Genomic DNA, 20,612 nt, shown 5'->3' on the forward strand with positions numbered 1-20,612 from the left:
CACTGTGACTTCGGTCGAACAGTTTACACCAAAGTAGAGTCTCAGGACTGAGTTTTTAAAATTCTAGTAACGATTCGAGATAACGTATTCAAAAGTGTTGGTACATGTTACTGAATAGAATTAGCACAGCGCCTGCGCAGAGCGGCGGGGCGGGGAGAGTGCCGATTTGCGCAGCGCAAGGATTGAGCGGCGCGTGCGCAGTGTGACCTACGGGCGGCGAGCAGCGTCGCGTGGGAACTCCTTGCACGGGGCTTGTTTCTTGGTAGCTCCGCGGCGCCGGCGCCGAAGAGAAAGATGGATTTTGAGAACCTTTTCTCCAAACCCCCAAACCCGGCTCTTGGCAAGAAGTCCGCCACGGATTCTGACCAAAGGTGACCGCTAGTCTTTTCATGCTTTGAACGCAGGGACTGCAGCCGGGTTCCGCCTTAGGTGCTCAGGGAGTCCGCGGGGGTGGCGCCGTGAGGTCCGGCGTCCAGAGGTCGTTCGGGGGCAGGAGGTAGAAGCCGGGGTTGGGTCCCGGTTCGTAGACGGCCGCGGCCAGAGGCCCGGGGAGCGGCGGGGTTCGGGCGGCGAGCGGGGTGGGGGCGGGGGAGGTTCAGTATGCTCCCTTTTCCCCGCGCCCAGGTCGCTCTGGCTGGGAGGGAGCCCGCCTGCCGCCCCTGTAGCATTTGTCTTCCAGACCGTCAGCTCCTGGAGGACAGAGATCGTTTGTTGTTCTCACTACACGTGCTGGGTGCTCGTCGGTAGAAAAGATGAATCGTGAAGGATAAACAGCCAGTAATCTGCCTTTAGTCTCCCGATTTACATTGAAAATGCCTAAAGACCGTAATAAAGCAGCGAACTACATTGCGGTGTATTATTTCCCTTATGTTTAAAGAGGTACTGAGATTGCCGTGGAGAGAGTGAAAGCTGGGTAGTGGGTAAGGGAGGATGGGATGTAGGGAAGATCTTTTAAAGAAGGTAGTTAAGGAACGTTTACTAATAACATTGATGAGGAATATTTGAGTAGGGGCTCGAAGGAGGCGAGAGAGGTTGATTATCTAGTGGGAAGAATATTCCATGTGAAGGTCTTGAGCTGGAGTAGACTTGCTGTGATGGGAGCGTAGTGGCCAGAAAGACAGTTGCAGTGGAGAGGAAGAATGGTGGGACTGGAAGAGAAGAGCCTGACAGGTATTGGAATGGGGGCCGGAAGGGAAGGGGCAGATTGTGTAGGGACTTGCAGTTACCATAATAAGGACTTTGGCTTTTACCTTGAGTGAGGTGAGAGGTAAGTATTGGAGGGTTTTTAGCTGAGACTTACACATTAGCAGGACCATCTGGTGGTTGAGAGTAGACTGTAGTGGCCGCTAGTAGTTAGGGTTAGTAGCAAGAAGTGGTCAAGTCTGGGGCTTCTCTGGTGATCCAGTGGTTAGGAGTCTGCCTTGTAATGTCTGGGAAACTGGTTCAATCCCTGGTCAGGGAAGATCCCACATGCCCCAAAGCAACTATCTGTGCACCACAATTACTGAAGCCTTTGTGTCCTGCAGCAAGAGAAGTCACTGCAGTGAGATCCCAGAGCTCCAAAACTAGAGAAAGTATATGCTGTGTAGCAAGGAAGACCCAGCAAAGCCAAAAATAATTAAAAATAAATAAAATGTTTTTAAAGTGCGTGTTCAGTCGCTCAGTTGTGTCCAACTCTTTGAAACCCCGTGGACTGTAGCCCGCCAGGCTCCACTGTGCATGGAATTTTCCAGGCAAGAATACTGGAGTGGGTTGCCATTTCCTCTTCCAGGATCTTCCTTAACCCAGGGATTGAACCTGGTGTCTCCTGCATTGTCAGATGAATTCTTGACTACTGAGCAGTTGAGACGAAGCTCAATAAAGAGCACATGGCTAGATTTTTTTTAAAAAGTGATCAGGTAAGGATGTATTTTGAAGACTGGATGGGGAATATGAGAGAGGAGTTAAGATCGACTTCAAGGTTTTTGGTTTGTATCATTAGGCTAGAGTTGCTGTTTAAGATTGTAGGGTGATTGGATCAAGAGTTCAGTTTTGGATATAAGATTTTGTCTAGTAGATATATGGAGCTTCCTTGGTGGCTCACATGGTAAAAAATCTGCCTGCAGTGCAGGAGACCTGTGTTCAGTCCTTGGGTCGGGAAGATCCCCTGGAGAAGGGAATGGCTGGAATGGCTACCCACTCCGGTATTTTTGCTTGGAGAACCCCATAGACAGAGGAGCCTGGCGAGCTACAGACTATGGGGTCGCAAAGAGCCGGGCCTGACTGAGTGAATAACACTCCTACTGCTAGTAAATATTTTAATTGCCTTTTTTTTTTCTTTTGGCCAAGTGACATTCGAGATCTTAATTCCTCGGCCATACCAGGGATGGAACCCTTGCCCCCTACCCCCCCGCCCCGCCCCCAGAGGCAGTGTGAAGTCTTAACCACTGGACTGCCAGGAAGGCCCTAGTAGGTACTTTGAATGGGAAGTTGGCTCTGCCTGCCCGAACTCAAATCTCAGTTCCGCTCTGCTAGATTTCTGACATGTTTTGTAAACATTCTGTATTCAGTTTTCTCATCTATAAAATGGGCTTTTTAACAATAGCATGTATGTGGAGGGCTGTTGTGGTGTGTCTAATGTGCATGGAACAGCGCCTGGCACAGAGTAGACGTAAAGGATGTCAGATACTACTGTTACTGTTGCTGTCGTCATTATTGCTCTGTCTAAGGAGAGCTTGCTTCCTATATAAGACAGTTCATGACTGGAAACTAGACCAGTGCTAGTCCACAGTATTTGGTTTATTGGCTCTCATAACAATGGCCTTGGTCCCTCTTCTGATAGATGTGACGGAAGCTCTGACGCAGGACAGATGAGTGTAGTAGCTGTTGGATTGGATGAAACTAACGTCCCAGTTTCTCCTGTAACTGAAAGAAGTGCGGAGTCACTATTCACAGTCCTGTGCTGGCAGCAGTTTCCACTCGCAGCCTGTCCTTCTGAAGTTGTCTAGTCCTTGCCCTTGTCTGGCGTGTGACTCAGATCTTAAGCTTTTGTCACGTAGTCACTCCTTGTCTTCAGCCCCCTGTGTCTATGTGTGTGTGAGTCGCTCAGTCGTGTCTGATTCCTTGCAACCACTAGTCTTCTCTGTCCATGGAGTTCTCCAGGCAAGAATACTGGAGTGGGTTGCCATTTCCTTCTCCACCCTGTGTCTACAGCATCTACCATTAATTAAGGTTAGCTGTATATTTTATTGGCCTCTTTGTTTCTTATAGTTCCCATTTTCGTCTTTCTTAGGTTCGTTTTTAGTTTTGTTGGAATATCCTCTAGTAGTCATCTGAGACGGTCTCTGCTTGTTCAAATTCTCAGTTCTAGTGACCCTGAGAACAACTTTTCTTTCTTTTTTTAAAAAATATATGCTTAGCTGCGCCATGCGGCATATGGGATCATAGTTCCCCAGCTAGGGATCAAACTGCATTGGAAACAGAGTCTTAACCACCAGACCGCTGGGGAAGTCCCAACAACATTCCTTTTTGATCTTCCCACTTGAATGTAAGTTTGGCTCCCTTCTGACCTCAGAAGGCACCCTGAATTCTACCTGAAATATTTTTCTCCCTGATATTGCTCTTTGTTTTCAATTCTTACATATCTTTTAGGTTCAGAAAACCTTTGGTCCCCATATCTTAGGTTTAATATGTTCCTCATATATACACCAGTTCTTATCACCCCATACCGAAATTTCTTTCTTTCTCCCAAGTAGATAGAAAGTTCTCAGAAAGTGGGAACAAGGTCTTTTTCATTGTTATATCCCAGGATTTAAGACCCAGAGCCTGGTATATGGTGGATTCTCAGTATTTGTTGAATGAATAGATGATTCATATAGCTGCTAATAGTTGACTATTAAGGTTATGTAATTTTAAGTTTCAGCTTTGCAGTTTACTCATAAACATATGTTGACATTTGCTGTTTATCATAATTTTGTACATTTCTCTGAAATATTTGGAGTAGAATATGATTTTGGAATTTCTTTGAGGGCAAGTTGAAGGTAAACCAGAGCAGTGGATATTAATGCTGTGGTATGAACCCCTTTCAGGTTGAAAACCCTTTTGTGTTATTTGATATTTTTGCTACAGAATCGGTGGTGAAATAGATGATACAGAAGTTGAAGAAACACAAGAAGAGAAAATAAAATGGAAAGTAAAACTGGAATGTGAGCAAATTCCCAAAAAAGTAAGATTAAGTTGGTGTCTTGAAAAAAACAGATAGGAAAGGGTGTGAGAAATTAAATAGAGATTCTGTTTGTCTCATTTTAGTCAGCATTTGAGACCAGGTTACTTATATCAAAGGAAACCTGTTTATGCTTTTTAAAAAATTAATTAAGAACTTTGTTGTCATTTAACATGAACTGATTATCTCTGAAGTGGTTGTAAACAATTCAAAAACTTCTTTCTTTTCAAATTAGAGTTTTGATTTGCTACCTTAGCTAGCCTTAGTGACTTACAGCTTAAAGATTGTATTAGTTTGCTAGGACTGCCGTAACAAAGTACCACATACTGAGTGGTGACTTAAACAACCGAAGTTTATTGTCTTGTGGTTCTTGAGGCTGGCAGTCCAAGAGCAAGCTGTTAGGAGGGTTGGTTCCTTCATAAGGCCGTGAGGAAGGGTCGGCTCCATGCCTCTCCCCTAGCTCCTGGTTGGCTTGCTGCTGGCCTTTGGTCCCCCGTGGCTTGGCTTCCAGAAGCATCATCTTCATTTTTACCTTCATGCTCCAAAAGGCATTCTCCCTGTGTGAATAGGTCTGTGTCTAAATTCCCCTCTTTTATAAGGACACTAGACATATTGGATTAAAGCCTATCCTAATGACTTCATCTTAACTAATTGTACATATTATGACCCTATTTCCAAATGTGGTCATGTTCTAAGGTATGGGGGGTGGTTAGGACTTCAATTTGGGGAGGACACAGCCAACCCACAGCAAAGCCAACATCTGCTTCTGTCTTGCTTTTTCTCTTTTGGAACCTTTGTTATTGTGAACTTTAACACACTACAAAAGAATGAGTTCAGATTGGCAGTGAGATCTGCAAGACACACATGGCCTTTAATATAATACTGTTATACTCAGCTTTATAAAAGGATTCAGGGCGGAAAGTACAGCATCTTCGTCTCAGAAGGCCTCTCAGCTACCCAGGGACACAACTTCTTTTGCCCTTTGGGGCATATATGGCTGCTGTAGACGAGAGCCCTGGTTAAAACTGAGAAATGATAGCGTGAATTTCCCAGGCGTTTTTAATACTTAAAAAAAAAAATTTTTTTTTTAACTTCCTTGGTGGTGCAGTGGATAAGAATCCACCCACCAAGGCAGGGGCACAGGTTCGATCCCTCCTCAAGGAAGATTCCATGTGCTGCAGAGCAACTAAAGTTGTGCTCCACAACTGTTGAGCCTGTGCTATAGAGCTGGGCGCTGCAGCTACTGAGCCGGTGGGCCACAGCTGCTGGAGCCCCTGCTCCGCAACAGGAGCCACTGCGCTGTGAAGCCTGAAACTAGAGAAAGGCCCGCATAGCAACAAAGACACAGCACAGCACAGCACGACAAACACTGACCTGTGCACCGCTGCTGCTGCACCCGCGCCCTAGAGCCCACAAGCCGCAGCTGCTGAAGCCCGTGCATCTAGCGCCCGTGCTCTGACGAGAGAAGCCACTAGCGTGAGAAGCGCATGCGCTGCAGAGACCCCCCCTCCGCTGCAACTAGAGAAAGCCTGCACGCAGCAATGAAGACCCAGCACAGCCGAAATAAGTAAATAACACTGCTTTAAACAACTTTAAATATTAATCACATGAGCCCCAGTCCTTTGTGCCCACTTAAAGTTCCCCAGTACATATATAACCCCATACAGGATACAGGCAGATACAACCTTCTATGGTTATCTTAAGGAGTTTCTCAGAAACAACACTGTGAGAATGTAGACACCTAGATTACTTGTAAGTAGGCTTACTTCAGGCCAGGCTCTTTCCTTACAAGTGTATAAAACATAAGTGTATCACAGCTGATTAAAACATGAACTCAAGTAAACACGGTGCAGCTCTCCTTTTCTCTCGGTCCTGTTCCTTTTTTTCCTTCCAGAGACGACTGCTGTCCCAACTTGGGCACGAATCACTTGCTTGTTCGCAGTTTTCCTACTAAAGCTGTCCTCCTTAAGAGTGTCGTTTTCTCGTGGCTATTTTTGCACTTGGTAGAATAGTGTCGTTGTTGTCCTTTTGTCTCCTTTTTCTTAACATTGTATTTTTAAGACTCATGGTATGCATAATGTATACTTACAGAATATGCATAGTGCACACAAGTGATGTGTCCTTATTTGTTCATTTTCTTAACCACATAGCATTCCCTTATTGAGTATACTAGGTGCTGGCATTGGTAGGCATTTGGCCTCACTTCCAGCTTTGGAGGTTGTGATCAGTGCTGCTACGTCTCAGTGGTGTCCTGCTGCACGTCTCCTCTGCAGTTCCTTTGGAGTAGAACCGCTGGGTCTTAGAGGATAAGCATCCTTCCCTTTACCATGATGCCAAGCCGTATTCCAGAGTCGTTCTGCTGATTTTTATTCCCAAAGGCAGTGTAATGAGAGTCTGTATTTCTACAGAGATATCTCCACACTTTCTTAAATTTTGCCATCTGGTGAGATACCTTCATTGTCATTTAGTTTGCATTTTATTGATTACTATTAAGATGGAGCATCTTTCATATTTGTCCAATTTAGATTTCCTTTTTTGTGTGCCAGTTTAAGTCTTTTTACCTTTTTTTCTTTTTTCTTTATTCCGGATATAGGGGATTTTTTTCCCCCCGTGTGGATTTATGTGTTGCAGGTATCAGCTCATTTTGTAGCTTTTTCATAGTTAATGCTTTATGTGTTTTATTTACATATCCTGAGATAATAAAAATATTTCCATACAGTGTCATCTAAAAGTTTTGTTGTTTTTCCTTTCCATTTAAGTTTATAATCACCCACAGTTGATTTTTGTGTTTACTATGAGATAGAGGGGACAAATTTTGGATTACTTTTTTTTCCATTATCCTACCCAGTTGTTTCAACACCATTCATTGGGGGAAAAGGCAGTTCTTTTCCCATGAATCTTCAGTGTCACTGTTGTCAAAAATCAGGTGTTTGGAAAGTGTTTGTGTTCTGATGGATCCATTTCTAGAGTCTCTGTTCTCATCCACTGGTTTATGTGTCTACCCCTCCCCTTAAGACCTCATTGTATTAATTAGTACAGCTTAATGATAAGGAGTTTGAATATCAAACAAGTAAGTCATCTCACGTTTTTCTTCTTTAACTGTCTTGGCTATTCTTAGCCCTTCATATTTCCATATAAATTTTAGAAATAGTTTGTCAAGTTTCACAGAAAACCCTTGTGGGACTCTCACTTGGGAATACATTGAAACTGTAGGTCATTTGGGAGAGAATTGACTTCTTTGGAATATTGGATTGTCCAGTCTTTAGGTCCTCTTTTAATTGTCTTAGCAGTGTTTTATAATTTTCTTTATAGATATCTTACATACCTTTTGTTAGATTTAATGCTGGGTGTCTGATGAGGCTTTTGTGAATTACATTTTTTTTTTTTAAGCACTATTTCTAACTTATTTTCATTTAGCTGGCATGTTCTATTATATAGGAATGCATGGGATAAAGCTTTTGAGTTCCTGTAAACGTTTCTGAAAATACTGACTTTATCCTCATCGCTGATAGGTATTTTGGCTGAAATAGACTTAGGCTTGAGGGTATTTGCCCTGTTCTCTTCTGCTACCATGTCACCAGTGTGAGTCTTGCCAGTCTGGTTCTAGTCGCTTCGTAAGCATCCTGTTCTGGGAGCTTTTACAGTCTTCTCTTTATTCCCGGTATTGTTAGAGACTATGAATCTTCTCATTCATTGTCCTTAAGTATTTGGTGAAACTATTCATACCCTTCATGCACAAGGAATGTGTTTTATTTTTATTCTTTGTCTTTTATCTTTATATTCTAAAAAACTTCCTCTTTCTGTTTATCTACATTTCATGAGTCATAATTTAATGATTCAAGAGTTCTTTCTTGTTCTGCTGTCTTGTTATAACTTTCTAGCATTAAGAATATATATACCATGTTGATAACTTTGTGTATTTGTTTAAAATTTTTGTGTTCTTTTCTTTCCCTTGAATTGTATTTCTTCTTCTGGGTCAGGTTTTCTCTTTGTCCTGCTTTTTTGTTTTATTCTCTAGATCTGTTTTGTTTTGTTCTCGTTGCAGTGGCTTCTGTTGCAGGGCATGGGTTCTAGAGCACAGGCTCAGCAGTTGTGGCTGTGGGCCTGCTTGCTCTTCAGCATGTAGGATCTTCTCGGATCAGGGCCTCACCCTGTGTCTCCTGCATTGTCTTTACCACTGAGCGACCAGGGAAGCCCTGCTTTTGTTTTTCTTTATGTCCTTTGAATTAAGAAAGGCCTGGGGAGTTGATGAAAGTCCTTTGCTGATCTGCTGGTGGGTCTCCATAGGCATTTCTTCTCAATGGGAAGCCTGATTGGGCGCTTGATACCTGAGTGGGCTCTGTGCATCTGTAGGTTTCCAGCAGCATGCTGCTGCTGCTGCTAAGTCGCTTCAGTCGTGTCCAACGCTGTGCGACCCCATAGACGGCAGCCCACCAGGCTCCCCCATCTCTGGGATTCTCCAGTCAAGAACACTGGAGTGGGTTGCCATTTCCTTCTCCAATGCCTGCAAGTGAAAAGGGAAAGTGAAATCACTCAGTCATGTCCGACTCTTCACGACCCCATGGACTGCAGCCTTCCAGGCTCCTCCGTCCATGGGGTTTTCCAGGCAAGAGTACTGGAGTGGGGTGCCATCGCCTTCTCCATCCAGCAGCATAGTAGTTTAAGAACTACTCCTTATGTGCCATGTATCCCCTTTGGCAGTCTGGCAAAGCTCTTGGGCCCCTTCTCAGAATAATGTTTTTAAGTGAATAAAATGAAATATGTTGGGTTGTAATGGAAGTTGATTTTATTGAAACACAGTTATCAAAATAGTAAGAAATGAGGTAAGAGTAGTATGTTCTTTGTTGATGCACTAAATAATTAGATCCAGCTGTAGGTCTCATTACTGTGTTGTAGGTCTAAATATTATGTTGGCAAAGTGATGACCATAAAACATAACATACTTTGAGGTCTGCAGTAAGTGTAACATGAAAAGTCCCTGTGATTTCTGTCAGTGACAGTTGCAGCTACTGCTGATACTACTGTGGTTGCAGCCAGCATTCAAAACAGAAGAAAATGCTAAATGTCACTTTAGAGGTTGATGAAAATTAACGTGTGATTTTTATTCTCATCCAAGTCCATTGAATTCTATCATTCTGTCCATAGAGCCTTGGCCAGGGGCAGGCAGGAGAGGGGCATGCATCTCCGGACAGCAGGTTATGAACTCCTGATATAGAATACAGGATGGAGTGTTTTTCTGATGGAAGTCATTCCCACATGTCAGAATGGGAAGGATTTCATTCTGGGGTCTTAGGACTCGTACAAGAAGACTTGGCCTTTATCAGACGTTTTAATAAATTTCTTTAGAGAATAACCCTCTTTTTGGCATGGGGTAAATTTTTGTTTGGTTATATTCTGGATTGAGAGGGGGTGGTCAGAGATAATTTGTTACAATAACTTTGTTTTTTTCTTTTTTATGTAGCATTTTAATTCATTCTCCTTTATAGCCCTATTTCTCACACTGCAACCTAAGCTCCAAATTATAGCTTGCTTTATGTTTGTCAAAAATTTGCCAGGAATTTGTTGAGCCCTTCTTAATTCCTTCCTGACAAACTGTACTTCATTTCCCCCACTTCCTATGCACACACTCTTTTGAGACTATTAATTTCTACATTTCTGTACTTTTATTTCTGTGGAATTTCAGGAGACCATACTAGTTCTATAAACCATTCTGAATCAAGTGCAAGAAAATCTTTCACTTAAAAGAGGAGACAAATACTTCAGACTTTCTTATGAAAGGGGGATAAGTTGTAATATTGTGTTCTTATAGTTTCGAAGTTATATAGAGAACAACAGACATCAGAGCAATGAGTTTATAGCAGCTGCATGAGGACATATTTAAGCAATCATTGTGTTAATATATTGTATTTCTCAGTGCCCTCTGGAAAGAATGTCAGTTAGAAATGCTTCTCTAATGATGTTGTGGGGAGGGAGGTGGGAGGGGGGTTCATGTTTGGGAACGCATGTAAGAATTAAAGATTTTAAAATTTAAAAAAAAATAAAAAAATTTAAAAAAAAAAAAATAATAATGTATGGGCTTCCCTGGGGGCTCAGATGGTAAAGAAGCTTCCTGTGAATGCCAGAGATATATAAGAAACGTTGGTTCAGTCCATGGGTCAAGAAGACCCCGTGGAGGAGGGCTTGGCAACCCACTCCAGTGTTCTTGCCTGGAGGATCCCACGGGCAGAGGAGTACATTGGGCTACAGTCCAGGGGGTGGCAAAGAGTCAAACACGACTGAGCGACAACACTTTCACTCTCTCTAATGTCTAATAAAGCAGTATAGCTGATGATCGTCCTGGCTTTATAACGTTACCAAGTCGTCTCATCTCTTCATTTAATACAAGTAAGTCACTTTTGTTACTGCTTGTAGTGAAAAGGGTCGGCTTCAGGATTGCAGGCCTGTGGGTCTTGTGGGGTGGGGGTGTGGTGGGGGGCATGTGATATCATTCATCTGGATCCTTGTGATGTTTTGATTCAGATGCACTGAATAGAATCCCATGGTTGTGCTAAACTTATGTGCACTGTTGCACTTGAATGATTTTTTTGGTTCTCCCTATGCCTGCTAAATAATGTGAAAGGCTGAAACCAAGGTAAATGTAGTTATCCTCACAGCCCCACCCATCAGCAGAAATTTGGATTAAAGATGTACTGAGCATGGCCCCGCCCATCAGAACAAGACCCAGATTCCCCCACAGTCAGTCTCTCCCATCAGGAAGCTCCCACAAGCCTCTTGTCCTTCTCCATCAGAGGGCAGACAGAAATGAAAACCACAGTCACAGAAAACTAACCAAACTGATCACATGGACCACAGCCTTGTCTAACTCAGTGAAACTATGAGCCATGCCGTGTGGGGCCACCCAAGACAGATAGGTCATGGTGGAGAGTTCTGACAAAACATGGTCCACTGGAGAAGGGACTGGCAAGCCACTTAAGTATTCTTGCCTTGAGAACCCCATGAACAGTATGAAAAGGCAAAAAAGACACCAAAAGAGGAACTCCCCAGGTTGGTAGGTGCCCAATATGCTACTGGAGATCAGTGGAGAAATACCTCTAGAAAGAATGAGGTGACAGACCCAAAGCAAAAACAACACCCAGTTGTGGATGTGACTGGTGACGGAAGTAAAGTCTGATGCTTTAAAGAACAATACTGCATAGGAACCTGGAATGTTAGGTCCATGAATCAAAGTAAATAGGAAGTGGTCACACAGGAAATGGCAAGAGTGAATATCAAAATTTTAGGAATTGGCAAATTTATTTCAGATGACCATTATAACTAGTACTGTGGGCAAGAATCCCTTAGAAGAAATGGAGTAGCCCTTATAGTTGACAGAAGAGTCCAAAATGCAGTTGAGTATGGTGGCTCAGTCACGTCCAACTCTGTGTGATCCCATGGGCTGCGGCATGCCAGGCTGCCCTGTCCATCACCAGCTCCCAGACTTTACTCAAACTCATGCCCGTTGAGTCAGTGATGCCATCCAACCATCTCATCTTCTGTCATCCCCTTCTCCCGCCTTCAATCTTTCCCAGTATCAGGGTCTGTTCAAATGAGTCAGCTCTTCCCATAAGGTGGCCAAAGTATTGGAGTTTCAGCTTCAACCTCAGTCCTTCCAGTGAATATTCAGGATTGATTTCCTTAGGATGGACTGGTTGGATCTCCTTGCAGTCTCTAAAGAGTCTTCTGCAGCACCACAGTTCAAAAGTGTCAATTCTTGAGTGCTCAGCTTTCTTTATAGTCCAACTCTCACATCCATACATGACCACTGGAAAAACCAAGCTTTGACTAGATGGACCTTTGTTGGCAGAGTAATGTCTCTGCTTTTTAATATGCTGTCTAGGTTTATCGTAACTTTTCTTTCAAGGAGTGTCTTTTAATTTCATGGCTGCAGGCACCATCTGCAGTGATTTTGGAGCCCCCCAAAATAGTCAGCCACTATTTGCCCATCTCTTTGCCGTGAAATGATGGGACTGGATGCCGTGATCTTCGTTTTCTGAATGTTGAGCTTTAAGCCAACGTTTTCACTCTCCTCTTTCACTTTCATCAAGAGGCTCTTTAGTTCTTCTTCACTTTCTGCCGTAAGGGTGGTGTCATCTGCATATCTGAGGTTATTGATATTTCTCCCGGCAATCTTGATTCCAGCTTGTGCTTCCTCCAGCCCAGCGTCTCTTATGATGTATTCTGCATATAAGTTAAATAAGCAGGGTGACAATATACAGCCTTGATGTATTCCTTTCCCTATTTAGAACCAGTCTGTTGTTTCATGTCTAGTTCTAACTGTTGCTGCCTGACCTGCATACAGATTTGTCAAGAGGCAGGTCAGGTGATGTGGTATTCCCATGTCTTTCAGAATTTTCCACAGTTCATTGTGATAAACTTGCAATCTCAAAAACGACAGAATGATATCTGTTAGTTTCCAAGGCAAACCATTCAGTATCACAGTAATCCAAGTCTATGCCCCAACCTCTAATGCCAAAAAGCTGAAGTTGAATAGCTCTATGAAGACCTACAAGACCTTCTAGAACTAACACCCAAAAAGATGTCCTTTCATCATAGAGGACCGGAATGCAAAAGTAAGAAGTCAAGAGATACCTGGAGTAACAGGCAAGTTTGGCCTTGGAGTACAAAATAAAGCAGGGCAAAGGCTAACAGAGACTTGCCAAGACAATGCACTGGTCATAGCAAATACCCGCTTCCAACAACACAGGAGACAACTCTACACATGGACATCACCAGATGGTCAGTGCTGAAATCAGATTGATTCTATTCTTGTTTCTGTTTTTTTTTTACTTTATTTTACTTTATAATACTGTATTGGTTTTGCCATACATTGACATGAATCCACCACGAGTGTACATGCGTTCCCAAACATGAACCCCCCTCCCACCTCCCTCCCCATAACATCTCTCTGGGTCATCCCCATGCACCAGCCCCAAGCATGCTGTATCCTGCGTCAGACATAGACTGGCGATTTGATTCTTACATGATAGTATACATGTTTCAATGCCATTCTCCCAAATCATCCCACCCTCTCCCTCTCCCTGTGAGTCCAAAAGTCCGTTATACACATCTGTGTCTTTTTTGCTGTCTTGCATACAGGGTCGTCATTGCCATCTTTCTAAATTCCATATATATGTGTTAGTATACTGTATTGGTGTTTTTCTTTCCGGCTTACTTCACTCTGTATAATCGGCTTCAGTTTCATCCATCTCATCAGAACTGATTCAAATGTATTCTTTTTAATGGCTGAGTAATACTCCATTGTGTATATGTACCACAGCTTGCTTATCCATTCATCTGCTGATGGACATCTAGGTTGTTTCCATGTCCTGGCTATTATAAACAGTGCTGCAATGAACATTGGGGTACATGTGTCTCTTTCAATTCTGGTTTCCTCAGTGTGTATGCCCAGCAGTGGGATTGCTGGGTCATAAGGTAGTTCTATTTTCAATTTTTTAAGGAATCTCCACACTGTTCTCCATAGTGGCTGTACTAGTTTGCATTCCCACCAACAGTGTAGGAGGGTTCCCTTTTCTCCACACCCTCTCCAGCATTTATTGCTTGCAGATTTTTGGATCGCAGCCATTCTGACTGGTGTGAAGTGGTACCTCATTGTGGTTTTGATTTGCATTTCTCTAATAATGAGTGATGTTGAGCATCTTTTCATGTGTTTGTTAGCCATCCGTATGTCTTCTTTGGAGAAATGTCTATTTAGTTCTTTGGCCCATTTTTTGATTGGGTCATTTATTTTTCTGGAATTGAGCTGCAGGAGTTGCTTGTATATTTTTGAGATTAGTTGTTTGTCAGTTGCTTCATTTGCTGTAATTTTCTCCCATTCAGAAGGCTGTCTTTTCACCTTGCTTATAGTTTCCTTTGTTGTGCAGAAGCTTTTAATTTTAATTAGATCCCATTTATTTATTTTTGCTTTTATTTCCAGAATTCTGGGAGGTGGATCGTAGAGGATCCTGCTGTGATTTATGTCGGAGAGTGTTTTGACTATAGATTGATTATATTCTTTGCAGCCAAAGATGGAGAAGCTCTGTACAGTCAGCAAAAACAAGACTGGGAACTGACTGTGGCTCAGATCATGAACTCCTTATTGCCAAATTCAGACTTTAATTGAAGAAAGTAAGGAAAACCACTAGACCATTCATGTATGACCTAAATCAAATCCCTTATGATTACACAGTGGAAGTGAGGAATAGATTTAAGGGACTAGATCTGATAGACAGAATGCCTGATGAACTATGGACGGAGATTGGTGACAAGTATAGGAGGCTGTGATCAAGACCATCTCCAAGTAGAAGAAATGCAAAAAAAAGCAAAATGGTTGCCTGAGGCCTTACAAATAGCTGAGAAAAAAGAAAAGTAAAAGGCAAAGGAGAAAAGGAGAGAGACACCCATCTGAATGCAGAGTTCCGAAGAGCAGCAAGGAGAGGTAGGGAGGCCTTCCTCGGTGATCAGTGCAAAGAAATAGAGGAAGCCAATAGAATGGGAAAGACTAGAGATCTCGTCAAGAAAATTAGAGATGTCGAGGGAACATTTCATGTAAAGATGGGCTCGATAAAGGTCAGAAATGGTATGGACCTAACAGAAGCAGAAGGTAATAAGAAGAGGTGGCAAGAATACACAGAAGAACTGTACAAAACCCAGATAATCACGATGGTGTGATCACTCACCTAGAGCCAGACATCTTGGAATGTGAAGTCAAGTGGGCCTGAGGAAGCATCACTATGAACAAAGCTAGTGGAGGTGATGGCATTCCAGTTGAACTGTTTCAAATCCAAAAAGATGATGCTGTGAAAGTGCTGCCCTCAGTATGCCAGCAAATTTGGAAAACTCAGCAGTGGCCACAGGACTGGAAAAGGTAAATTTTCATTCCAATCCCAAAGGAAGGCAATGCCAAAGAATATTCAAACTACCAAGCAATTGTACTCATCTCACACTCTAGCAAAGTAATGCTCAAAATTCTCCAAGCCAGGCTTCAACCATATGTGAACTGTGAATTTCCAAATGTTCGAGCTGGCTTGAGAAAAGGCACAGGAACCAGAGATCAAATTGCCAACGTCCACTGGAGCATAGAAAATGCAGGAGAATTTCAGAAAAACATCTATTTCTCCTTTATTTACTATGCCACAGCCTTTGACTGTGTGGATCACAATAAACTGTAAAGAGATGGGAATACCAGACCACCTGACCTGCCTCCTGAGAAATCTGTGTGCAGGTCAAGAACCAACAGAACCGAACATGGAACAGTGCACTGGTTCCAAATCAGGAAAGGAGTACATCAAGGATGTATATTGTCACCCTGCTTATTTAACTTGTATGCAGAGTACATCATGTGAAATGCTGGGCTGGTGAAACACAAGCTGGAATCAAATTTGCTGGGAGAAATACCAATAACCTCAGATATGCAGATGACACCACCCTTACGGCAGAAAGAGAAGAGGAACTAAAGAGCCTCCTGGTGAAAGTGAAAAAACTGGCTTAAAACTCAGCATTCCCAAAACAAAGATGTGGCATCCAGTCTCATCACTTCATGGCAAATAAATGGGAAACAATGGAAACAGTGAGAGACTTTATTTTCTTGAGCTCTAAAATCAGTGCAGATGGTGACTGCAGCCATGAAACTAAAAGACACTTGCTCTTTTAAGAAGTTACGACAAACGTAGACAGCATATTAAAAAGCAGAGTCGTTACTTTGCCAACAAAGTTCCGTCTAGTCAAAGCTGTGGTCTTTCCAGTGGTCATGTATGGATGTGAGTGTTAGACCATAAAGAAAGCTGAACACTGAAGAATTGATGCTTTTAAACTGTGGTGTTGGAGAAGACTCTTGAGAGTCCCTTGGACTGCAAGGAGATCCAAGCAGTCCATCCTAAAGGAAATCAGTCCTGAATATTCATTGAAAAGACTGATCCTGAAGGTGAAAGTCCAGTACTTTGGCCACTTGATGCAGAGCTGACTCATTGAAAAACATGGTGATGCTGAGCAGGATTAAAGACAGAAGGAGAAGGGGACCACAGAGGATGAGATGCTTGGATGACATCACCGATCTGATGGACATGAGTTTAAGCAAGCTCCGGGAGTTGGTGATGGACAGGAAAGCCTGGCGTGCTGCAGTCCTTGGTGTTGCAAAGAGTCAGACACGACTGAGCGACTGAACTAGACAACTGGGCCTTTTACAGATAAACTGTTTAATTGAAATGTATTGTCCATACCGGTTGTAATAATAACTCTCGATTAGCCCTGGTATCTCAAAGTACAGACACCCGTAAACCGTACTTGGGAGTGTTTCTGCGCCAAATGCTGGAAGGCGTCTGCTGCTTGGGCGGCTTGGCAGTTTCCTGTCGCCATTGCTGCTGCATCCCCTGCCAGCCATGCTCCGGGCTAAGGGAGGAAGCAGACTCTGGTAGCTGGTGAGGTGGGTTTCCAACTCTCGATGACAGGTTACTGAATTAAACCTAAAAAGATGGTTGATGCAAAGGGAGAAATAAAATGTGGACTATATTACTGTAGTTCTTTTATAGCAAATAATTAAGTTGTGGGGCTTTCGTCTTTCAATCTAGTAAAGTACACACAGTGAACTGAATGAGTCTTCCCTCAAAGCATCTTTTAAGTATGGATGCATGTGTGTGTTTTTTTTTTTTAATTCCGGAAGATTTCATATACATCGAAGTGGAAAGACTAGCATATGAAATCCTTGTGTTCTCATCAGTCAACTTCAACAATGATCAGTTCACAGCCAGTCTTTATTTCTCCTTCATGACCAGATTGTTTCAAATCATGCTAGGTTTTTAAATTTGAAAATTTAATTTTTACTTAGTTTAGGCACTCTGGAAGCTCTACATCTCTGAAGAATTTGCAACATAGGAAATCAAGAAGTAAGGACTATGATGCATATAGTGACGATGACGTCTGCAATCAGGAGCCGGAAGATAATTTCGCTAAGGAGCTTCAGCAGTACATACAAGCTAAAGAGATGGCAAGTGTTACTGAGTCCCTACTGTGTCCTGAAGGATCTGTGAAGAAAGAGACAGCAAAGGGGACCACGAAAGGTAAGAGTCAAACTGCTTGATCATTTAAAGTTACCTGGAGGAGTCGTCACCACTGTCCATGGATGGAGGTGGGGGTGGGGTCTGCATTTTATCTCATGTTAAGACCAGATTTTCTTGGATCTTGACATCAGATGTGAGCTGGTCACTTGGTGTACAGATGCTCAGTTTGCAAGAGGAGAGGAGGGTGCAGCAGAGTTTTCAAAGGATGACCACTTTGGGACTCCCCTGGTGGTTCAGTAGCTAAGACTCTGAACTCCCAATACAGGGTGCCCAGGTTTGATCCCTGGTCAGGGAACTAGATCCTATATGTGGCACCTAAAAATCCCGTGTACACAACTCAGACCTAGTAAGGCCATATTAAATAAAATTTTTTAAAGGACATGACAACTTTGCAAGGGAGAATGCTAAATCCCTGGCTTCAGCGTATGTGAAGAACAGGAAATACCTTTTCTGGTTGCTTTCCTTTGAAGAAGAATAGATTGGGATAATAGTGTATGAGACTAAACTTGGGAATATGTTCCTTTTTATAAATATTTATGTTTGGCTGCATCAAGTGTTAGTTGCTTCATGGCATGTGGGAACTTAGGTCCATGACCAAGGGTCAAACCCATGTTCCCCACATTGCAAGGCAGACTCTTAACCATTGGACCACCAGAGAAGTCTCCCAGGAATATATTCTTTGAGATTACTAAAATAAAATTAAGCCATAGATATGACAATAAGGGACAATTGTAAGTAAAATTCTCAATCCTCTCATTTTTTTCCCTGTTGAAATGTTTTTCTATTTTAAATGGATCTATAGATCAACTTAATCTATATAAAATGTTTTCAGTGAATAATCTGACAGCCATATATGAGGTCCTTTGAAGCTTTTACTATTGCAGCGCTATAGCAATTCCTGATGAGATCCATTGCACTTTGAAAGAATCTGGGCTGGTGGCTCACAAGAATGATTTCATTAATTATCTTGCTTTTTTCCTGGCAGTGCCTTATATATTTTCACAAGGAATGAATTTGGGATCCAGAGTATATTAATCCCAGAGCTGTTGGAAGGACAGGTCCACATCATCCCACTTTTTACTTTTTGAATAGTGGAGAACTTTTCCTGCATTATTATAGAATATCCGTCGTAAGAGTAAACTGCTGTTGTTGTTTTATATTGTCTTTAAGTTAAATTTTTGTTGTTGTTGTTGTTTTTAGCTGTTAAGCAAAAAAATAAAAACCTTAAAGCTGTTCACAAGAATGGTAAAAAGAAGAAAATGAAGCGAAAGTGTCCTGGCCCTGGAGACAAAGGAAATGCTTCCCTGAGGAGCAGTGGCTCACAGGACCAGGTATGAGGATCCACGTGTGTTGGAAGGCACTGCATCTTACACCTCAGGGGGGGCCTCCTTTACCCCCAGCAGGCTCCCCACATGCTTCCTTCTCCCTGTTAGGCTCCCTTCCTCACACTCAAACCTTAGTGTCGTACCTGCTGCCCCTGAATACATACGCACAAGCCCCCTGATGTCTGAGTGCTGTGCTGTCGATGACTGTGAAAAAACAGATGTGGGAAGCAAGGAAAAGAGAAGACAGCCACAGGTGCGTGCATGCTAAGTCACGCCCAGCTCTTTGCAGCCCCGTGGACTGTAGCCTGCCAGGCTCCTCTGTCCATGGGATTTCCCAGGCAGAAACACTGGAGTGGGTGCCATTTCCTCCTCCAGGGGATCTTCCCGACCCAGGGATTGAACTCACATCTCTGTGTCTCCTACACTGACAGGTGGATTCTTCACCACCACGCCACCTGGGAAGCCCAGACCACTGGACTGCCAGGAAAGTCCCTAGATAGCTGTGACGGCATTCTAACGGCCATTGGTCTATTGGTTTTTGACTCCCTCTGGAAATTAAAAGTGAATATTTTTGAGACACCCCCTTCCAGATACCAGACCCCCCCCCCATTCCCTCTGGTATTTTGATTTTGCTTTCTAGAAGTTGTTCTTCCTTGGTCTGCAGATGTAATCACAGTGGAGCAGTAAGTGACTCTTCTGGACTCTACTTTTCTGAGGGCTTCTAAGCTGGATGGCAGCCATTTGTTAAGCTTGGTTCAGGAGACAAGAGTTAGGGCTTGGTAAAATATTAGAAACACCATATATTATGGACTGAAATGTATTTATATAAAATTTGTTTTACAAAAGGCGACTGTGAAGCCATAGGGTTTAGGTCTGTAGTCACCCAGGGCCAGGCAGGGCTGCACTCAGGCAGTGTTCCCTTTCCTTTGGTTTAGATTGACACAGTGATTATTCCACCATAACTGACAGCTCTTCTACATGAGAAACAAATTGTAAACATGTTTGTTAGAATTCAATCACATGATCAAATAAAACCGAGAGTTAAAACTGGCATACTTGTTAGGCACATGATTTTGAGAGTGCTGAGTGGAATTTTGACATTATTACAGAGCAGCTCACATAAGTGTGCAGTCAGCTCCCTTCTTTGTACCTGTGGAATTCCTAAGACTGTATGTGGGAATACCATATGTAGATGCTGTAAGTTGTACCACAAGTTAACACGCTGAAAGTGATTTATGTTTCTAAACACCTGTAATAAAATTCCCCTTTCATTTTTATGTGAAAGTCCCGTTTTGTTTTCTTACCTTTATCACCATCTTGGAGGGTCTGTTTCTAATTATGTTTACTAATTTGAGCTCATCAGTATACTCAGCTCACACCTAATGAGCCTGTCATTGAAATGAAAGATTACGCTACTTGTGGTTGGTTTCCTTTTGATTTTGAGGTTTGTCCCCAATGTTCTAAAGAGCCTTGTTCTTAGACTTCACTGTTTATCACAATGAGTGGAACTTAACTTTTTAAAAATTTTTAAATTTTTTAAGTGAGGGCAAGTACAGTGTAATCTCAGATGGTGCGGTAAGAAAGAATTGGTAGGTAAAGAATCCACCTACCAATTCAGGAGCTGCAGGAAACGCGGGTTCGATCCCTGGGGTTGGGAAGGTCCCCTGGAGGAAGAAATGGCAGCCCACTCCAGGATTCTTGCCTGAAGAATTTCATGGACAGAGGAGCCTCACGGGCTTCAGTCCATCGGGTCGCAAAGAGCCGGACACAGTTAGCATGCAGTCAAGATACAATAAGAATTCAGATTGCACAAACACTAATGTTCAGTGGTGGAATGATATCAAAACTGACGATCATTCATTTGTTTCAAATGATACACAAAAATCCAAGTCTTACCTGAAGGGCAATTCAGAAGACTTACTTTTTAATGTTTTAAAAGGTGGTTTAAGATAATTTTGTACAATGGAATCAAATGTTTAATCTCATTTTTCACGT

The 20,612-nt window shown here is 42.7% G+C and overlaps 1 protein-coding gene across 2 annotated transcripts in view; it reads left to right on the forward strand.

Moving 5' to 3' along the window:
* Positions 201-20,612, forward strand: part of ZC3H8 (zinc finger CCCH-type containing 8) — a 28,666-nt gene continuing 8,254 nt past the window's right edge. The window contains exons 1-4 of one of the 2 annotated variants that reach the window (XM_005686228.2): positions 201-371; positions 4,108-4,204; positions 17,061-17,292; positions 18,493-18,623. In XM_005686228.2, the coding sequence (XP_005686285.1) occupies positions 295-371; positions 4,108-4,204; positions 17,061-17,292; positions 18,493-18,623 (537 nt within the window). In that variant the 5' untranslated portion in view covers positions 201-294. The remainder of the gene's footprint in view (positions 372-4,107; positions 4,205-17,060; positions 17,293-18,492; positions 18,624-20,612) is intronic. The other variant, XM_005686229.3, reaches the window with a different exon arrangement.

Source organism: Capra hircus, chromosome 11 (genome assembly GCF_001704415.2).
Source record: "Capra hircus breed San Clemente chromosome 11, ASM170441v1, whole genome shotgun sequence".
Lineage (NCBI taxonomy): Eukaryota > Metazoa > Chordata > Mammalia > Artiodactyla > Bovidae > Capra > Capra hircus.